This window comes from Scleropages formosus, chromosome 11 (genome assembly GCF_900964775.1).
Source record: "Scleropages formosus chromosome 11, fSclFor1.1, whole genome shotgun sequence".
Lineage (NCBI taxonomy): Eukaryota > Metazoa > Chordata > Actinopteri > Osteoglossiformes > Osteoglossidae > Scleropages > Scleropages formosus.
The window spans coordinates 14,759,226-14,781,744 of NC_041816.1; the positions used below are offsets into that span (position 1 = coordinate 14,759,226).

Here is a 22,519-nt window from a genome sequence, read left to right on the forward strand (position 1 = left end):
ATGTCCCACATGAGGAAACCACTTGTTATAGTCAAATCTGTCAACCAAAAGCCACATGAGCAGGAAGTACTTTCCAGCAGGAACCTGGAATCAAAAGAACGCTGTCTAAACGGAGCGTAACTAACTGTGATAGAAATCCCATTTTCACATATGCTCTGGAAGCGCCACGCCACAAAGGAGAATCTTTATGTGATTTTAACAGGGGAAAGCAACTTGTCTGTTCTGGTCCAGTTCTCAAATATTTCTCTCAAAAGGAGACCCAGAGAGGATTTTGTGCTTGGGCTGCCAGTGCTTCACTGGTGAGTTACCCAAGCTCCAGGGATTGAAGACATGGATTCTTTTTTCCTAAAGAATGACTTTTTGTACCATAAGCGTAGCTCTCCAAAGAGATTTTGACTTACATGGAGAAAGCCATTTCCCCCACTTTTTCACTTAGATTGGCTATACTAAGGGCAGCTGGAGTTATTTAAGTGGAAAAATTTGTTCGCTTGAAAATGTCCATTCTCTCAAACTCGCCGAACAACAAATTTCTTGACGTTTTGTATTAGACTAAAAATAATTAGAACAACTATCCATAGTGTCGCCATGAGTCACATGGACTCGACTGCACATAACAACAACAAAGATAATTATATTTTCAAAATTACAGTCATGCGTTGCTTAACGTCCAGGATACGTTCTGTCCAATAGGACGTTAGGCGATTTGGATGTTGTGCCAACATCATATATACTATACAAGTGCCACAGGTGCCTATATCTTATATAGAGAAATTGTTAATGACGTGAATTCAGGACCAGACCTAGAAGCGTACCCCCCTTAGCACCATGACGTTCACGTGCCTTGACCAGTAACGTAGATGTTTAATATCGCTATCGAATATTATGTATAGATATGTACTGTACCATTATACACCTGGCAGCACAATCGCTCTGTTTACATAGGATACACGCATTGCAGGAAGACGCACTACAACCGCTTACATCTGCTACATCCCATTAGCCAATCAAGATTTTTTGACTCTATTATAACCTTATGGGACGTCGGACGTATATGCGGTCGAACGTCATGCGGAAGGACGTTAAGCGACGCATACCTGTATTATCTGAGGTAATTGGCTGTGTAATGCTTGACCAGCAGGTGGTAGTAAAATAAATTTTCATTGAAATTCCAATGCACTCTTTCAAGGACCACTGATGATTGGCAGAATAAAGAGACAAAGGTGTAAAGCTGTACATGGCCCTTACACAGCACAACCTTTCTGCTTGCTGTGGACTAATTTGACCTGAACTACAAGTGCTGTCCTAGCCCACAACAGAACTGTTTTTCCTCTTTAAAACCCAAACTATGAAATATTCAGATAGGTTTTATTTTTATCTTGCTGATAAATGCAATTTGAATGCCAGTGACATGGAGTGCCCTCCCCGGGCGATGCTGAATGTCAAAATTTAGTCTTCAGCTCAATAACTATTCAACTCACTAACCAGTCAATATACATTTTTTTGACTTCTGGCCTTTAAAACCCACAAATTTCAGCACACAGATTTCACAGTGAGTTGTGACCCTGTGTAGTCACTAAGGAATGGTATTATTTCACATTTAACTTTGCCTCTGGCCAGACAAAGTGTCTGTCTTCATGTATCTTCTCCTTCACCTCTGGCTGTAATAGAGAGCCTCCCTCTTCCAAATTTCAGAAATATATAGTATTATCACCTAATGAGATCACTGCATTAGTATGGTTATATGAATCAAACACTCCAGATGTCAAAAGCATATACAGTATGTGCATCGCTGTTAATTATCAATGTTTTAGCACCGGCTAAAATCGAAAGGCCAGACCTCTTCAATCAAAATATGCTGCACTGTAATTTTCTTCCTTTACTGGCGATGCACAATTTGATTTATTAAGTGATACATTCATTAGCATGATATGAGAGAACTGATGAGAGCCCATCATCGCTATTTTGTGGACTTCCCTTCTGAGACTGAAGGATTGTCACGGGCTATTTTAGTACAAGCTTTTGTTTGGAGAAAGGAAAGTGTACTGGTGGCACAGTGGGTGATTAGTACCCTGGGTGTAGTATCTCTCAAAGTGTGGCTTTGTAATTGATGCGCCTGAAATAAATAGGGCAATTGGAATTCATGAGCAGATGTCCCTCATTGTAGCTGCTCTAAATAGTGTTTGGCTTTGCAGCTATAACCTCCTAGAAACACACTGCAAGTTAAAATGGCAAGATGTGGGCTCTCAATCTGTCCCCTGCTGCGGTGCTCATTTATGTCGGAGGTACATTCTAATTCTGTTGAGCCCGGGGAGGTAGCAGTGAGACTGTGCACTTCTCATTAGTTCCTTTCTTTATGTCCCAAGGTGGCACTTGGGTTCTCATACCGTGGCATCACCACAGCTGTTAAACGCTACACTAAACAGCAGTTTTATGAACTCTTATTGTGTTTTTCAGCCGTGGTGCTATATTCTTTAGACTTTACTTTCCATTTACTATAGGAAGCAGTGTGACTACAGCACTTTGTGTCATTATTTTCACATAGTACTTCTGCATGCTTTTAATTAACTGTTTCTTTACTGGGGAACATTGAACTATACTTATTTGGTAAAAAATGGTTTAATTTCGCAGCCATGCAAGACATAGCTTAAGCAAACAAATGTTGTAAATGTTAAAAAAACATAAATTTCAACGTAACAAGCTAGGTTAGATATGGGGAGTGGTGATTATTTACTTTTATCAAACAGAATTGACATTACAAAGTCAATCGTAATGTTCTTTTTGCATCATTCCTAGAAGTCAAGCTCAGAATGCATCATTAAAATGATGTTTTGATGAGTGAGGACGTGCTGGTAGTTATTTGTGCATTAAGGATCTGCCACTGACTGACAGGCCTGAAGCCTAAGGGGTCAACAGAGTTACGGTACAGAGCAGTTACCCTGGATTATTCAAAACAGCAATATACAATTCCAAATGAACTGCTGGTCTCCAGAGAAATTAATCTCCGGAATGAAGCCTAAATTAATCATATGCATGTGCACAGCGATAGTCTTGGGGTTGATTGATCATCTTATGAAACAGCAAAATTAAAACACGCAGAAAGTCCCGCACATTTTTCTGTAATATAACTGTTAAAAAATGTCTGCAGAAATAATTGCGTTGAAATGTTATTGTATATTGCATAAACAGTCATTGTAGCATGAAAAGGAAAAATTAAGTTTGGGACCACCAGCATGTTTGGCTATGGAATATGTCACGCTCCGTTGTGTTTATTATTTTAAGCACTTTGAGAGACACAACCACTACAAACTTTGATTTAATTTTCAAAGGTTAATGTGAACCTCAGAGAAGCACACTGAGCATTGCAGTCAAAGATTATGTACCAATTATACACACTAAACATCTACTGCTGTAAAGTATAATTTTAATGTGGCGTATGCAATTACCAAAGAGTGTCTACAGCAATCATGGTGAGTTAATGGAAAAAGAGAATACAGGATGCGGTGTTACTTTTCATTTATTTTTTTTTAAATCCTTGTGCCCACAATGCACACCATCTCTTCATGAGCAACATTCATATTTCTTTGGCGAAAACATAGATATGATCATTAGTGGATTAAATACTTGCTAAACTGTGGTCTCACCACCAATTCCTCAAAAACGTATTGAATTTAACTTCCTTGCTATAAACCTGGAACCAAAGGCCTTCGGTGAAGCCCATGTTAGCGCAGGCAGACCATCACTCACAGACACACAGTCAAGGTGGCTTGTGATTCACACACTCCTGTTGTATCTGTGGCGTTTCGATAAATGAAATGGTCCTGATGGGCCCTTTGATTCTGAGCAGCTCTCATTCTGTTAAACGACCCACTTTGTCACCTTGGCCAAATATTCAGAGAGAGTGGCTGTTGGCAGGAAACTCCTGCTGGAGGATCTTTCAAGACATGGAACCCTGCGTCTCAATCCAGACATTAGTTTTTTGGCTCTTGCTATTATTATTAACCTTTTCTGAGCTCATGCTTTTCTCCAAAGTCACTTACATTTTAGATACATGACTTTACAGTGATTTTCCCATTAATACAGCATAAGAGCCATTTTTACCATAACAATTCAAGGTGAGTACCTACACCACAGGCACAACAGCAGGAACAAGGATTCAATCCCAAGCTCTCCAGACTGCCAGAGAACAGCTCCTAACCACTATGCCACCTGTGGCCTGGTATTGTAAGTGTGAAAGTACTGTGTCTGTGATACAACTGAAGTGCCCTGGATACAGAAGAGTCAGCAGAGGATTTACTTTGAAAGCCAAGGTACATAAACCCCTTTTCTCTGGGGGTAAATTAGTTCATCTGTTGCTGCTAAAAGGAGAAGCAAAGCTGCGTCACTCAAATATTTAATCTACTTACAAGGAAGGTGGGACCAGAGGACTGCGAAGTTGTCGCTCAGTGATTTGTGAAACGTTACATCTGACTCCAGAGCAAAAGAGTGGCAGCAATAGTGACATAGTATGCAATGTAAGTGAAAAGAATTAGAGCCTTTATTTATCTTTATAGGGTTCAGCAATCTAAGCAATCTAATAACTGTTTACAGATAACATCAATCTACACTAAGTCAAAGTGAATAAAGTCAGAGTCATTAGCTGAGTTCTTCAGAAATAATTCCCACAGCCGAAACCAATGTATAACTTTTTAAAATGTAATTTTATATGAGATGGGTAGACAACCTTGCCCTTCCAAATTGCCATAATTTCTTTTTTTCTCCATTCTTTTCACTGAAGAGTACACAAGCCTGCTTTTCATCAGAGTTCTCAAGGACCTTTTCCCCTCATAGCACAGCAACGCCTTTCCTGCTATCTTGTACCTAATAAATATTGAAAATACATATATGCACATTTCAAAATAGAGACACAAGAGCACTGCCAGTCTTATTGGAGATTTGCATATACCTTCAGTATACTTTGAATAATAAAATAACCCATTTACAAGGATTCTATCTATCTATCTATCTATCTATGCTGATTTTATTCAAATCAGCATCTGCTAATCTAAGTTGTCTAATTTGTCATTCAAAGTCATCATTTTTATAATCTCTCTAATAACATGAAGGCATACACAGTATTTTTTTAAATTTCTTAACAATATGTATTGGTTCAACCAAATTCAATTTTATTTTTCTGAAACTTTTGTTAAAGGTGACATAATGTTAGATAATCAATTTGATTTATCCATTGCACCAGTTCAGGGCAATTTTTATCGCACCAGTTTAGAGTAAGTACAGTACCTTGATGAAGGGTGCTACACTACTACACTCTGATTTATATTTAAGTGTGAGCAGTAAGCTGCAAAAGACAGAAAACACACAAAGTGAACTAAAGATTGTGCTTATTAATGTAAATCGTAATGTAAATTTCAACCACTGCATGCTGCCCTTTAAGCCTGTAATAACGTATGTATTTGCAGACTTCTCCAATATAAATAAGTTTATCTTTCCCTATTTATAAGCCTTACATTTTTTTCCTGAACTAATTCAGGTTAAGGAAAATTCCAGAAACCGCAGAGCCTTTGAAGTCCAAGTTATTAACCGAATCGGCCCTGCCATCTCTTCCCTCCGTCCTATAAGATTACATATTAGAATATTTGGCACTGCTTGGTACTGTTTATGCAAAAGACAAACAAAAAAGAAAAGTATAAGAAAATAATCAAAGAATGGTATGCTATTTGGAGGCTTTTAAAGAATCTGCAATACATATTAAGAAAGAAGACCTCTGACATGCTTTACACACCAATTGTGAATCCAGAAGTTCGGAGGAAATCAAAGCATTACTTTGAAGGTGCCATAATAACAATTCTTCCAAAAATAATGAGGAAGCTGGAGAGAAAGGCTCTTCAATACTTACTAGATTCAGTATATGCAAGTATACATTTAAAATCAGAAATAAATTTTGGCCTTCATTCCTCAGAAACAGGTGACGTTTAAAACACATTTAATGTGTGATTTATGCTTCGCATGGACAAGTAGGAAGATGGTAAAGATCTTGTGCCGATGGACTCAGTCCTTACTCAGTCAGTAAAAATTACAATATTTGTTAATGTGCACATTGGGTACATTTTCACTAGTTTTCCTCACTGACAATGATGTTTTACCTATGAGGTTTTTCTAAAGGACATGACATCAAGCCTCAGTAAAAGAATAAAAGCATTGCCGTTTTAGACATAGACCTTTAAATCAGTTATACACTGTACTGTATTTAAAATAAACATGAGTAAGGGGCTCTTGAATGAATTAATAACACCTGATTTCTCCTTGCTTTTCCATATTACTTAGATTTACTTTTATTTATTTTCCTTTATACTATACACCAGGACTGTCTTATTTGCATTCACCTCACTCTTCTCAGCTATCGCCCCTAAGAAACACAAGAAGAATCAGTAAAGATGTATCCAAAAATGTACAAGCGGAAAGAACAGTTCTTGTGAATCTGTTGTGTGATCTATTTTGATATATAATGTTGAAGTACTGAAGGAGGTAACCTGCAAGAAAAGGTAGCATGATACACAAGGGAGAGTATTAGACATTAGAATCTTTATGTGCATTTTAATATATAAATATATAAATGCTTCTTGCTTAGATTATAGTGTCAAATAAAGTTCCATTATATTAGCATCATTCCAAACATATACATTAACAACTTTTAAAGCACAATCTGATAATGTTTCTTGGTTTCTCTGTGACTTAAAAATGTAACAAACAATAAAGTAAAATATTTTTTAAAAGACACATTTTGCATTAGAATAGTGCTTTCTTTCTTTTGCACACTTTTTTCTTTTTTTTTTTTTTCAATAAATGCTCACTGCTGACACATGCATTGCATAGTCAAAGGAAAGCTAAAACTTCTGTTGAAGTCACTGTCTGACTTTCTGGAAATGATTTATTCGCAGAGGAAAATAAGTTCATTATTAATACAAAACACCGTCAGAAATGACATTGTTAAACCTGTATTTCAAGCTTATATGAAAAGATCCAATGCAGCATGGATTATTCATTTTTTGCCCATTCAAAATCCAAAATGAATTTTAGATCATCAATTACTCAAGTATGCTCCTAAATCTTAACTCAGACAGTAATTCGTTGAACTGTCTGTGCAACAGATAAATTGTATGTACTTCCACTATTTTCTGCATGCATTCTAAGCATGCTTCTCAGTGGAACGCCACTATTTATGAAGCCGGAGCCTCTGTTTTCTATTGAATCCTTGTGCTAACACAGCATTTCAGCCTGTTATACTTCATGTCTGTACACTATTATTCATATCACTCACAAAGAAATGATATTCTGAAGATCAGATTTTGTTTCTTCTCTGTTAAGTGTTACTCTGATTGAAAGAAAAGGGCAAATATATGTTCTGACCAGTGCAATATGCAATCTGTTGACATAAACTCTCACTTTGATTTTTGTGAGTAGATAAAAACTTATATGAATAATGTCATAAAACATATATGAGGGATAAATAATGAAAACATAACACAAATTTGAGCATGCCATAGTTTAAAAAAAATGCTGGTTTTGATTGGTCTTTTACTAAAATCAGTAGGAATATTTCTATGACTAAGTCTAAGGATTTGAATCTTCATAAACTTTCACTGATAGCACACTGGTCCATTACTTACATAGTGACAAAAATTTTCATATTTGCAATAAACCTTTGACAGCTATAGTCCATATTTAAAACCCTCAGAGATAAAGAGTAGCATAATGTTGTCCAAGGTGAAATGGAAAAAAAAAATAAAAATGCAAATAAAAAGATACATCTGAGAGTGGAGTGCATTCTGTTATTAGTCATACTACGATAATCAGTCCAGTTAAATACTTTCCCTCTTTTGGTTTACTGGTGGTATTGTGATAGTGAGAACAATTATTAAAGTTTATTCAGTGTTTCTGGGGTAATCCAACTGATCATGTCAATACTACTACTACTACTACTACTACTACTAGTACTACTAATAATAATAATAATAATAATAATAATAATACTGTGGTAATGACAGTAATTGTTAGAATCCAATGTCTTTTGCTTAAAATTATTACTAAAACTTCAGAGTAATGGAGCAGCCCTTTAATTCCAACATTTAACACACAGATAATACTGTGTTAGAAATTACACTCTTATAATGTACATGAAAATGTTTAATGTGCATCCGAAAAAGAAACACATGAACATATGGACATTAAAAGGTCAATATAAACTTACGATTTTACTGGAAAGTGACTAACTAAGCACAAGAACATCTGATTCACCAAGAACCTAGTCACTGCTTAAGCTAAATGGGAAATGTTCAGAGGGATGAACCTCGTCTTAGCCCTAGACTGAGAAATCCCGGAAATCAAAGTGTGACACAAAAAGGGCCAACGCAATGGTGACAAGCTTATGGTAAAACCGCCGGATGCTTTTCTCATAGAAACTACACAAAAAAATGGATATATCTTGGATTTGGAAAAATAAGCAGCAGGAGTCTTCCAGCACCTGGGTGAGACTTTAAATGGATCATTAAAAAATGTCCTTCCCTTTAAAAAAGTAAAGATGGAAAAAGATTATCTTTCAAAATAATTAAATGTAAAGTGGACTGTATTTCTCTTCTTCAGGCTATAAAACAGATTCCATATTTTCACACCACTCATGGTCCTCCAGGTTGTATATAAATTTTGTCCTGTTGGTTGGGTTTTGGCCCATGTCTCTCCCCAGGTTATCCAGGGTCAGGTTGGAGGCGAAGAGCTCGGTGGGCGTCAGGTATCCATCGTTATTCTTGATGTACTTCTTGTAGTTTTTTCGTAAGCACTGCCAGGTGGTGGTATACAGAATGAAGGCGACGGACTTGAGTGCAATGGCAATGCTCACATACAGGTGCCTGTAGGTCACATTGTCGTACAGCATGCAGGCGCCCCGATCCCCGCACACGGTGCTCCAGAAAAGACATGTTGAGTCGATCCCGGCACCAAAGATCAGGGGAGGTGGGATGAAGCCTATGACGCAGAGGTTACAAAACATGATCAACAATCAAACAATAAATTACGGAAATGAGCAGCATTAAATGCTGGCCACACAGCAGGAACATGTTGCTAAAAGGAAAAAAGTTAAATTACAAGTCAAATGCGCAATATTCTGCTTACCAAGTAGTCGCAGAAGAAGAAAAAGTACACCAAGGGCATAGGACTTCAATTCAGGACTCACGGTTCTGCAAAATAAGGGAACAGAAGGCACTTCCAGATCTGTGTTTAAAGAGACAAAAAGACAAAGTGAATCTGCGATTAGGGGAAGGGGAGTTTCAGCTGTGAGTCTGAAGGCAGGGGTGGAGTTACCTGATGAGGATGATGACGGAAGGTGTCTGTGCCATAGCCCCGATCATGCTGCAAGCACACATCACGCACAGGAAGATGAGAAAGGCCTCCTGGCAGCCCGGGCTAGGACACTTTCCTGGGCTGGCTGTGCCAGTGTGACTTTCACTGGACATGCAGGCACACCCTGTCAGATTCTAGGAAGCGAAAGACAACATGTGCGTCACTTGTGCAGGTCTTTATGATAACTCATGCTCTGCCTTTGTGTAGCTGAACAAGAGAGTCTTACTGAGAGATATAAAACTTCCCATCTGCATATGTAAACACCCATCCATCCATTGTCAACAACCGCTTGTCCCAGCAAGCCAGAGCCGTACCCGGCAACTCAGGGCGCAGTGCCGAAGGGACAGGGGACGCACCTCGGAGGGGATGCCAGTCCGTCACAAGGCACCCCAAGCAGGATTCGAACCCCAGACCCGCCGGAGAGCAGGACCCGGTCAAACCCACTGCACCACCGCACCCCCACGAGTATACCATTTTAAATAATAATAAAAAGCAAAAGACAACTGCTTTAAAGTCCATCCAACATTTCATTTTTTTTGACAGACATTTGGGGAAAAAAATTCATCTGTAGTCATGGCGCTGCCTGCAATGTTAACGAAGTGACAGCTTTTATTTATGAAAGGTTATACTTCTGACAGCAGACAATAAAGCAGTTAATGCACAGTTTTGTCCCATAGAGACAACTATTACTAATGCTGATAGGAACATTAAAGAGTTTTTGTTCTCTGCAATGGAGCACCCAGCGACTGGCCAAGAGATAATGACGGACATATTTATTGTGGTAATAAAGTCGAAGTACTGGTATAGACTTTAAATTTCTCGGAAAACAGTGCTGGAATGAAAGATGCACAGCAGGCGTGACGCAGAGGGGTGAGCGGCTGTACTCACTGCTCTGGTGCAGCCGGCGAAGCAGGCGGACAGGTAGGTGACCCCATCAGAACCACACACTGGGCTGATGGCAGATGTATAACAGTTGCAGCTGCTCATGCAAGCTGCCTCTGGTCTCTGACCAGTCTGCAATGTCCTGGAAATCGGAGTTTCAGACAGCGGTGTCCTTCTCTTAATGAACAGTTGCCCAGCATTCACTTCAGTCCTGCCAGTGTCATTCTTAACAAAAATGTGCTTTTGTACTTAACCTAACCGTCTACAGTATTTATTATATACGTGCTGATATTATATTTTTGTAATATCCACTGTGACACCCAACCAGAACCTCTAATAAGACCATGACAAGAAAACAAAAATGAAAGTTCTTAATGCACAAAAAAGATACTATTAACATTAACTCATTTGTTTGACAAGATTCTCCAAACCAGGATGTTAAGTTCACACATTAAGATAAGTAAAATAACTAATTTATACAGCAGGGTATTCTTAATACATCAATTCCTGATAAGCACCTTGATGACGGATACTAGAGCACATTGAGAATTCAAAGACAGGTCCTTCAGTTGCAAGGCAATGTCTCTAAACGCTATTAACTGCTATAGTATTTTAATTAATAATATTGTACATTAACAAACAGAAACACTGTGAAATTAATTTGAAAAGAATTAACTAATTAAACTTGTTTGTGTACATAAAGGTTACTTAAGAATGCTGCACATGTAGATAGCATTTACGCTAGAGAGAATGCAGCACTGAAAAGAAAATGAGAGAACCCAGGGAATGAAATACTCACTCGTTGCCATAGGCGACAGTGACCCCAGCAACGGGTCCTGTGTCGCATCCCAGGAAAAGGAAGGACACGTAGCATGCTGTGGACACCAGGTTGACCAGCATGGCCATACGGATGGCTCCAAGTGCAGATAAGTTCAACTTCTTCACCAGCAGCCCCCCCAGGAAAATGCCAAGGCAGGCACAAGGAATGGCTGTCATGCCTAGAGATCAGAAGGCGCATGTTTTTCGTCAGACTGCAAATACAACAAAACATGCTAAAATTTAGGTTGAATATAGCTTCTGCTTTTTTTTCCCGAACTTGGAGCGCGCCCCCGTGGTACAAACCGAGTAGCTGATTGGCCGAGGAGGTGGTGAGGTTGAACTGCTGTTCAAGGTACTTCCCAAGGAAGGCTGCGAAGCCAGCAACAACAGCAATCTCCATACAGGCTGCCAGGATGATGCAGGTGAACACAGGATTGGAGAGCAGGTGCTTTGTCACCTTAGGAATCACTGCACATGTTGCATGGGTGGAAAGGCAAACCGTAGGTTCACATAGCGATAAGGATCACATTCACAAAAGGATCACAGGATTCACGTAATAAGAATCTAAAACGTGACTTTTTTGTGCTTGAACGAATATACAACTTTTCTAGAATGGACACACTTGGTTCACTGCTGTCATACAAAATCAGAACATACGAAAAAAGAATGCAGCTCAAACAAAAGAAAATCTTGCTGATGTGCATAGAGTGGTATTAAACAAGGGCTCATTAATGCATAATAAACAGTGACAAAAGGTTGCTTGTTGGAATTACGTGTACACATCTAAATGTTTTTCATTATTTCTTAGCTTGTAGACCGATAAAAGAGTCCTTTTCTACTATAAAAACAAAGAGAGAAAAAAATTACATTTAAGTAAGTGGAAAGCACAGTTAACTGTGTTTGCTTTAGGGGACAAACAGTTGGTGCTAGAGAAAAAGTTGTGAAATGAACACAACACCTGATATGTAAGATCAATGACTGGAGGAATCTAAAGGTTATTCTACTATGTTCTACATTCCTGTAAGACTCTAATAGCTTGAATAGGCTCCCCTGCCACAGTCTGCAGTTCAGCACGCAAAGTCTCTCAAATACAGCCCCCGCTGGGGGGACGACCTGGGAGCCGTGAGCTGAAATCCACAGAGGGTGGGCAAGGTCAGCCACAGGGTTCTGGCGTGTGTCCGTTTCGCACAGAGTGCCTCCTTTCCTCAGTTTCACTCTAACAGCAGCTTGGTTTTTGCTTTCTACATCAAAGCCAGGAATGTTTTCATATATATCTATAAACATTTGTGTTGGTTATACTTTTGGCTACACAAATTGTTCAAAGCAAATACAAGGGAAACCAACATTTACAATATGCAAAACGAGCGATATTTTTAAAGCTGAAAATGACAGCTTTACTTTGTTTATTGGGGTTATGTCGAAAGTACACAAGGACACGAAAAGAACGGAGGGCCCCGCTGTAACAGTGCTGGTACTCATGACTGAGCCATGAGCGCAAAGTGTTCCTCCTCCTCACCTCGGAGCTGCTGGCAGCAGGAGGAGCCGCCATTGGGCTCGTGGTGCCGCAGCACCCCGTTGCTGGGCTTAGGCCTCTCGTAATCCTGCGAAAGGGTCTTGGGAAGCATGGCCTGCTCGCTCTCGCACCCGCTGCCCCCATCCCGTTCCGCTAGAGATTGCGGAAAGCCGAACATGAAGAGCGCGGAGAAGAAGAGTAAGGCACCGCAGAGGAGGAAGCCCCCCCACCAGGCTCCGATCCAGCGAGGGTCATCAGGGGTGATGTCCAGCTTGCCTGCAGAGACAGAGCAACGCACACCATCTCATTCAAAAGCCTTCAACAGCTCACTGTTGCCATACAGCACTGGAAAGCACAAGTTCAGGAACTAAACACACAGACACTAAATTCTATGCCTGAGAAAAATCAGAGTTCCAGAAAATGTACTATTTGAGAGCTATGAAATTTAAACACAAATTAAACTGAACTGAAAATTAACATATGAATGAAACACTATTCCCTGCTATGAAAGCAACAAACTAAAAAGACTGGCAGAGTGAACCATTCACTTAGAAAGGTACCTTGGCAGTACAGGGGTGTGAAGAAGAGTAGAGCTACTGTTCTTTAAAATTCACTACACACCTGAATACATGTTTATTAAAAACGACTTACTGTTGTCAATGAAGACAGCATCCACATACACTTTGGTACAGAGGGACCCCAGGATAAACCCACAGGCGGGCCCGAACACAAGTGTTGAAAACAAGATTCCTGCAACGTGCAGAGGCACATAATGAATGAAAATGACATTCTGTCAAGGTTAGGGACTGACTAAATGCGCAATTACTTCCGCATGAAAACACACGTTTCCCACGATTTAAACAGATAATTTGGAATAGCACAACAGAGTAACCTTTTTGTCCAATTTTATTCAGAACAGTAAAAATATTTGTAAGCTTACATTGCTTTACATTGCGGGCTCACGGCAAGCTCCCGCTCAAAAGTGCTGCTTGGCAGCAGAGAGGCAGAATTTGAATCACTGCTGCCATCTTCTGCCCTGATGTGTTTATTTTGCAGCACAGAAATTGGAAAACATCACCTAACCTCTGGAATGAGTCAATGACATCATTAGTCGGTAAGAGCCAATGAGTGACAAAGAGACCAATACAAAATAACACTAACAAATAATATGGACATGTGGGACAGCGGACAGGGTAGTGGATAGAGCTCTAAGCTGAAGGTTGCAGATTCAAATCCCACCAACTGCTATAGAACCCTTGAACAAGATACTTAGCCTAAAATGTTCCAGCAAAAATACCCATCTGTACAAATGGGTAAATAACCGTAGGTAGCTTAACACTGTAAGTCACTTTAGAGAAAAGAGCCAGCTAAATGAAAAAAAGTAATGCAGAATGAAATATAAGGACCGGTGCATTAGGTGGTGTCCCAGTTATGGCCGTGACCTTGCAAAGAGAAGGTTCCTGGTTTGATTCCCACTGCAAAAGAAAGAATACCTTTCTATATAAATGGATGACTCTTAAGCTGATTCTCTAATGTTCTGAATTATGTAGACATTTTATTATTATTATTATTATTATTATTATTATTATTATTATTATTATGCCATCCATATGCTTTCAAGTTTTTTTCCTGATCAGGGCCGCAATGATGATGATGATGATGATTTTTATTATTGTATATAACAACAACAACAACAACAACAACAATAACAATAACAATAATAATAATAAAAATAATAATAATAATAATAATAATCACCATCATCATCATCATCACAACTGACAACTTATGATGTATGGCAGGGCGACGGCGTATCAGTTGCAAACGAGTTTGACAGTAGCCAACTACCAAATGCGAGCACACGGGGGCCCACTAGGCACAGCGCACAGCGCACAGTCTGCGTTCTCGTGGAGCCCCAGGACCAAGGGCACTCATTTCCAGCACTTCGGCATTTCTCACCTGTCTCCAGGACAGCGTCTGACGCTGCAAGGACTACGAAAGCAACCCAGCTTATTATGGGTAAATACCGGAACACAGAATTACCTTTACACTTATTCATTATTGTATAAACTCGGAACGCTGTTGTTCACACTGGCCAACAGCGTCTGCTAAGCGATGCGTAATAAGGACACCTTATAGACCTCGGCAAACACGCAGCATTTAACATTTTATTAGAATTTTTTCATGTGTTCAAAGTCTATCTGTGCTGATGTCCACTGTTCCTGTGTCGTGTGCTCACTGACCTTGTATTCAAATATTTTTCTAAGTGGACACGGCTAAAAGAGTCCATCGAATCATGCAAATTAAAATGTAAACGCAAATGGAAATTTCAGTGTGCAATGTGGGTGCTAATAGCAAAGCCTGTGCTGCGCCGCATAAAACTGCGCCGCAATCGGCGTAACTCTTCAGTGACACGGGCCATTACGAATGCAAATGGCATTTACAGGCGACAGGGTCCTGCGTTCAGGGCGAACTGCAGAACAGAGTGAAGCTGTGAAATATGGAGCAGCGCTAGGAGCTGCTTCACAGTAGAGTGAGTCACAGCGCCACGGCAGGGAGAGTGCCAATAAGCACTCTGAAAAGATGGACCTTATTAAATCAGCTCAGTGGTGCTGGGCCCGAGTAGCTGAAACTGGGTTATCCACGGCGGAAGAGCACTGCACAGGCGAATGGCTCTTTGCAGCACATCCTCTTGTTAGCAACCTGAAATAAAAGGCGGAACTGAACATGGAAAGACCTGGACGGCGCAAATCACAGCTGTGTCACTGAACCCCAGCCCAATCTGCTCGTGAGACAAAGAAAGGTACGAAACACATTGCTTTGTGTTTTCTTCTTTTGTGCTTGTTCACTCAGTCAAAATAAATATACAATTACAGTGAAAAGGCCAGTACACTGGGATTCCACTACTTTTATGACAGCACATGGGGATATGGAAGATTTCAGAAAAGTTCTGAACCATTATATTATGCAAATCGATCTCAGAATGACCCAAAACAATTTTGCACTTCAAGTTTTCTGCAAAATCAAATACCTTAGAAATCAAGGTAAGAAAAGCACTCTAGAATCTATGCACATATGCTATTGGTCACAGAAAGCAGCTGGAGCAGAAAGACGTATTCCAAATCCCCAGTGGGCCAGAATCCGCAGGGCTCAAAGGAGCCCGGGGGGAGAGGGGTCACTAAGCTGCTGCCTGTTAAAATATTCCCTAGGAAAATACACGGATTTGCACTCTTTCATTCCGCGGGTCCTTTCGGCCTACGCTGCCTGCGCTGTGCTGCTGTCCATTATTCTCTATTATGCATTAGGAGTATTTGAGGAGAGGCAAACTGCCCAAGGAGGTTAGAAGACCAGGGTGGTAGAGGCATCTCATGGAGGAGTGTGCTGCTGCCTCCACCCCACCCCACCCCTCTAAACCTCCCATTCATGCCCGCTGTCCTCGGGGCACCTCCAGTCCGCCCAGTGAACAAGTAACAGCGCTTGTCTGCAGTCGTGCATGTGCAGCACAACCGGAACAGCGCCGAGCTACAAGGCAGCGAGAACGTCAAGTGCCGCTTCTCCCAGCGAGAAGCAGGCTTGAATTGTACCACTTTTTCTACGCTGTTTTCTTGCTGCATATTTGAAAGAATTTTATGCATTCTTATGTGTACTTTGTAAGACACTCTTGTTACCCTACAACACCATTTTAATGGCCTTGTAACCAGAAGTGACTGTACATAAATAAGCCTCATACTGGTTTCTCAGACAAGAGATGAATGGCTGGGAAAATTTATTCTCTTTAGTGTTTTTCAGAAAATTGCATTGACAACCTAACAGGGATCCAAAGGTCATTCCTAGTGTATGCTTCACTCAGAAATGCAGTAATACTTATAATGACATAGACCTTACTTTTGAAAAAAGCAAAAATGACTAAAGAGAGTTCGTTCGTTCGTTCGTTCATTCATTCATTCATTCCCTCAGAGAAAACGCTGCGCTGGATTAAAAGTGACTATTTGGCAGGGTTTAGGCCACCTAAGAAGCTGAATTGCAACAGGATGTGGCTGACTGAAAGCTATTGCCTGGTGTGACGTACAGCAGCTCATCCCACTCATCCCAGGGCCCTCAGCTGCTGTGTGCCATTATAGAGAGGGCTGCAGGAGGTGCTCATTTACTCCATGCTGGCTCCGGGTCAGACCCGGTGCCGGGAAATGCAGGATGGGGCTACAGTCATTGCAGCAGATGTTGCTTGCAGCTGCTAATTAATGAGCAAGAATGGAAGAAATGACTCACTTTACTGGTCACAAAATTACACTAGCTCAGCCCAAAGCTACAGGCGGCAACAAGACATCTCGGAGCAGAACACACAGCCTCATTTCTCTCTGCAGATTTATAATCCCAAACAGAATCTTCCTGTTTCCAGGACGCATCTCTGTAAGGGTAGACTTTGTGAGTTCAAATCTGATTCAGTCTGAGTTTGCATGTTCTCCCCATGTTCACGTGGGTTTCTTTCAGGTGGTCTTGTTCCTTCCACGGTCCACATGCCTGAATTTCAGGTGAAATAGTGACTCTACTTTGCTTGTAGTGTGTGTGGGTGTGTGTGTGTATGAGCCCTGCCTCAGGGTATACCCTTCTTGTCCTTTTACACCGCATACCCTCCTTCACTTTCTGGGATAGGTTCCAGACCACTGCAACCCTGATTTAGACAATTATTGATAGTAAATAAATGTAAATATTGCTCTGTTTTTTTTTAATATAATACCAGCAATAAAAACACACAAACCATCTGAAAGCACTTGTCCCACACAGGGTTGCGGAGAGCCGGAGCCTAACCTGGCAAGACAGGGCAAAGGGCTAGGAAACACACCCAGGACGGGACGCCAGTCCGTCTCAAGGCACTCCAAGCGGGACTCAAACCCCAGACCCACCAGAGAGCAGGACCTTGACCAACCCACTGTGCCACTGCACCCCGCAGCAATAAAAACCTTTGCTTCTATATGAAAATATGTATGCAAAATCATCAAATAGAATTACCATAAAGCTAAAGCCAAGACTTACAGGAATTGTAATTTTAGACATAAAGCAAGGTGAAAAACTCGGGTGAATCCGGATTCGTTACCAGTCTATTATGGGCCACTCTCTCACAATTCACAAAATTGTGAGGTCACCAGTTCTCTAAAACATTGTTTTTTTCCCACATGGTGGAAAAAAAAAGTAGAGCACCAAGAGAAAACCCACACAAAACCACAGAAAACATGAAGAAAACATGAAGAAAACATGAAGAAAACATGAAAAGAACATGTGAACTGGGAACAGGGCTGGATTGCTGTGGGTACAGCAGCTCTCAGAGAACCACCAAGCAAGAGCGACTCCATCCAGAGTACACCCCAAGTGGAACAGTGCAGAATTATAACACACCAAAAGAGGACCTGTCATGTGCAATCTGTAGCCACACACATTTTCTTAAAACTTGATCTTTCAGTGTGGTTCACTCATCGACGGCACCCGAACGAGGTGGACACATGGAGCATGCTGAACAAAGCCCTCACGATAAGTTAAAGGAAGCGTGAAATTAAGAAGCACCTTCCTTTCCACAGACTTTTCTAAATGACTTGATAGTGGCACTATGTCTACAAAATTATACATGCTACCTGTAAGGGACAGTTACAGATGACAATGCAAAAGGACTGGAAGGAAACCGTGTGCAACCAGCAGTCAGGAAGGTCGATTTTGTGCAGTGTGCTCTTCCCTCTCACACAGGCTGATTGTGTCTCCTACGTGCCACCTAGAGAGCATGAAAGTGATGCACATGCTCAGGTGGAGGTGTGCTATTTTTGGAGCTGTCTCCTTGATTGGTCTCTCTGGGGATGAGGTGTTACAGAGCCTGCACATTCGGCAATGAATGGGCCTCTGTTGATCGAAAGCTGAATTCACCTGGCTCACAACTGAGGAGCCCCATGTGGTCTGTGTCAAGCACTCGTTCATGTGTCTGTTTCACACCTTTAAACCATGAGTCTTCCCAATATATCAGTGCTTCAATGTCCAGCATTGCAGAGAGGTAAGCCTGCTGGTTAACAGTTTAACCTGCTTTCTTAACATGGAATTCATGTTGTACTGTAAATGGCAAAGCCTTCAGTCCATTCTTGGTATTTGTAATGCCGGGCAGAGCTGTTCTTGGGTTAAGTTATCATGAGGCAATTTAATCATGACAAATCAATGTATAACTGAAAAACATTCTAAACTCTAAAGACAGAAGAAATATTTCTAAATAAAAATGAATACATTATCATAATTAGCATAATGATAATATTGTCATTTCCAGAATTACCTACGACAACACTGAATGAGGCAGTTTAGGGGGTTTTAAACAAAGTCCATATTTGAGCAATAAAAACAGACTCTAAAATTTGCTGTTGAGTTTCTTGAAAATGTAGTATCTATGAATGATGTCATAGTTCCTTTAACACAAATGGATTGTTATTTTGACAAACAGAACTGGATTTCTTGCATTCAAAGGACTGCGAGCTCTCTGCAAAAATGGAATTGTAGTACAGGCAGTCCCCAGATTACGAACAAGTTCCGTTCCTCAGTCTTTCTTTAAGTTGGATTTTTACATAGGTCTGAATAGTTGGGGGGTGGGGTGGCATGGTGTGGAATGGTGTGGCGTGGCAGGTTCAGTTGGGTCTGTGGTTCGACCCCTGCTTGGGGTGGCCTGGGACAGAATAGTGTCCCATCCCAGGTGTGTCCCCTCCCCCTTCGGCCTTGTGCCGTGTGCTGCCAGGTAGGCTCCAGCTCACCGCGACCCCACTCAGGACAAGCGGTTGTCGACGATGGATGGATGGATGGATGGATGGAATAGTTAGGTACGGTTTGTGTCTAATGTCAGCTAGTCAAATGTTTGTCTTAGTATATCGTGTACCTTTCTATGCATAAAAAACATTAAAGAAACACTTCCAGATACACTAAAATATCTTTAATATAAGAATACAGTAATAATAATAGAATGGAATAATAAGGATAATAATAATAAATGTAACTACAGTATTTATAATAGAGGGTCAAAGTGGCTTTATTCTCATTTCAACCATACACAGCTGGTACAGTACGCAGAGAGACAGAAAAAGAAATAATAATAAATGTTACTACAGTATTTATAGAGAGAGGAGGAGGAGAGAGTGTGTGTCTTGTGTGTGTAGGTATAAAAAACAAAGAAACTTTAATGTTCGCTTTTCCAATGTTCATTGGCATTTCACCTTTTTCCAATTGCTTTATTATTTTCACTTTAGTTTCAGTTGTGATTGTTTTCCTTTTCTTTGATGCATCACCATCACTTGCATCACATTTACGCTTTGATGCCATGGTTAGGAGGGTAAAAACAAAAAATTTAAAGCCAGTAACGCAGAGACACTGTTAACAGCAACATGGTCCGTGTCACATTGAGCGGGCAGGAGACTGAGGTACCCAGTCGAGCGATCTTTATTGTCGGTACACAAGGGAGCAGATGAGATTTGTGCTCAGGGACAGGCGTGGGTTGGTCAATGCACAAACGTAGGTCTTGGGGAGAATCCAATGTCGTAGTCGAGGAGGCGATCCAAGTGTCGGGAGCCGTGGACGTCAGGAGCGGGAACGAGGGATTGAGGAGAATGAGGGACTTGGAAGGACGGGTAGGTTGTCACGGGTTCACTCGAGAGCACTGGAGAGACGGGTTTCTCAAATGAGATTCCACAAACAGGGTGTGCAGGTGCTGCTTCTTTATACCCTGCTGCTCTGATTTCGGGCAGGTGCGGAAGTTCGGGGCGAGGTCGTGGGCGTGACAGTCTGACTGAAAAGAATAAAGTCTTTGTCCTACCCTGGGCTCACGCGCCCACGAACCAATAAACCACTGCAGACGTGCAATGTTTTGATGCGCATCACAAGGTAGCACCCATTTGTTATTACGAATCATTGGATATATGGGGGGGTGGTTCATAAGTACGGATTGTACGTAAGTCCGACGTCCATAACCTGGGGACTGCCTGTATTGCAAAAAAGTGAAACGCTGAAATACACGAAGGCTTCTGCCCATTTTCAGAGTCACTATACTTCCTTTCCAACTTAATTGACATTATACCATTTATACAGGCAGTTAACATAAAACCAGTAATGGGACACAATTGTAGAGTTTTTCATTTTATTCCTCCAAACTTTTGCATGTTAAAAACACGACAAAGCAGCTGTTCACAACCTAAAAGCCTCTGAAATGTTTATAACTCAGCTGTCTTGTCATGGCAGAGAGCTACAATCATTTCTTTCTGCAGCGCTTTGCTAAAGCAGTTAAGCACCCTGTGAATTATACTCTCCGCAGAGCATCTTGGATGTAATTTAATAAAGCAGCTGCACTCTGTTGTTTTTGCATCCCCATAATTTGTTTAGAGAGCAGTGAAAAAGGATCTCTTCACTGTGACCCATAACTCTGTCTCTTAAATGGTATTAATTAAGCCAGAGTCCCTCTGATGCACCATTATGTTGTGGACAAACAGAGACTGCTGGTCCTTAGCTATCTTGTTTGACTTTAAACTGAATAAACATCATCTCAACAAGGCATTGTACTAGAGATGTTAGCCTCCCTCCAGTATTTGTAGATATACATTGTTAAAGAGATGAACAATATAATAATAATTTATTATCGACTCATCATCATGGTTACAGAAATCTGAAGCCAACCTCAGGAAGCACAGAGTTCTAGGCAGGGTACACTCTGAATGGGACATCAATTCGTAGTGAGTAAATGACTGTTAAATATATTCCAGATAAACAAGGTTTTAAAAAACAAAGCTGACAAAACTGTTAAAAAAATGGCCGAAGATGTACAGAAAAAAAACACATCGGGGCAATTTGGAGTCATGAATAGTCATATTCACTTGCTTTGAAACCTGAAGATCTTAGTTTGAACTCCTCTCCTGCTCGAGCAGCCTTGATGAAGGTATTTGGCCTGTAAGAATACCCAGTAACAATACCTTGTTGTAAAATGTGCAAATGGATAAATAGCTTAGTACAGATAATTTTACCAACACTGCACCTTTTTTTTCTTTAAGGCAGAGCTATATTTAGCTTGAAATTAATATAGATATTTACTTTGCCTAGCACTAAAATACCACTTAAGAATGCATGGAACATAAACCCTGCAACACAACATGATGTTCCTCCTTGCATAACATCATGAAAAACCATCACACAGGCCACTCTGCAAATTCTAACAAGGGTGGGGTTTTTGCCATACAAAGAGAAGATTTATAATAGTTGCTATTTAAGGGAAATTGAGTGTTCGACATTGAAATATTGCTTTCACCACAGAGTTGCCCTTGACCTCTAATATGTGCTCAATAAATCATGGCCAAGGGGCCCATGAGCCCGTTCACAGGCATCTTAATAGATCTTTCTCTTTCATAGTTCTTTCTCTTGCAGTCCAGGTCCAAAATAGGCCACTATAGCCCATAGCCAGCAAGGGACTAAAAAATGTGCTGCAGCTCCTAAAATGCCTCATTGGATCTTGTGCAGTTTATTCTGTAATCTAATGGTCACTCTGAGAAAAAAACCTCAAGACTGCAATTTAGAAGTAGTGCCTAACAAAGTACTGTACTCACACTACTCAGTCTGGAAATATTAAAAATTACCCACTCCTAAAAAAATGCTATAAGGAAAGATATGTCATGGTTTAGAGCCATGAAAAACTGTGATAGCAATGATAATATTAGTTATACTAAGTAATTGTTTTAGTCTGAATTCTCACTACTGCATAAACAAGTTCAGCAATGCTGTTCAAACAGCAAGTACAACGATATTTTCATGAGTGACCAGGGAGACAGCCATAGTCCTTCATATGCTATATACTGTTACATTAATATATGTTTGCCATTACCTGGGGCAGCTGGTAGCATAGTGGTTAAAGCTGTTCCCTTTAGG

General features: G+C 40.6%; 1 protein-coding gene across 2 annotated transcripts in view; it reads right to left on the reverse strand.

Annotated features, from left to right (window-relative positions):
- Positions 1 to 7,508: 7,508 nt before the first annotated feature.
- The window catches only part of slco3a1a (solute carrier organic anion transporter family member 3A1a), a 35,923-nt gene continuing 20,912 nt past the window's right edge, over positions 7,509 to 22,519 (reverse strand). The window contains exons 3-10 of one of the 2 annotated variants that reach the window (XM_029256035.1): positions 13,256 to 13,354; positions 12,608 to 12,880; positions 11,395 to 11,559; positions 11,072 to 11,270; positions 10,279 to 10,414; positions 9,352 to 9,524; positions 9,163 to 9,227; positions 7,509 to 9,015 (exon numbers count right to left, since the gene is read on the reverse strand). In XM_029256035.1, coding sequence (XP_029111868.1) covers positions 8,639 to 9,015; positions 9,163 to 9,227; positions 9,352 to 9,524; positions 10,279 to 10,414; positions 11,072 to 11,270; positions 11,395 to 11,559; positions 12,608 to 12,880; positions 13,256 to 13,354 — 1,487 coding nt within the window. In that variant the 3' untranslated portion in view covers positions 7,509 to 8,638. Of the gene's footprint in view, positions 9,016 to 9,162; positions 9,262 to 9,351; positions 9,525 to 10,278; positions 10,415 to 11,071; positions 11,271 to 11,394; positions 11,560 to 12,607; positions 12,881 to 13,255; positions 13,355 to 22,519 lie in introns of both variants that reach the window. The other variant, XR_003797994.1, reaches the window with a different exon arrangement.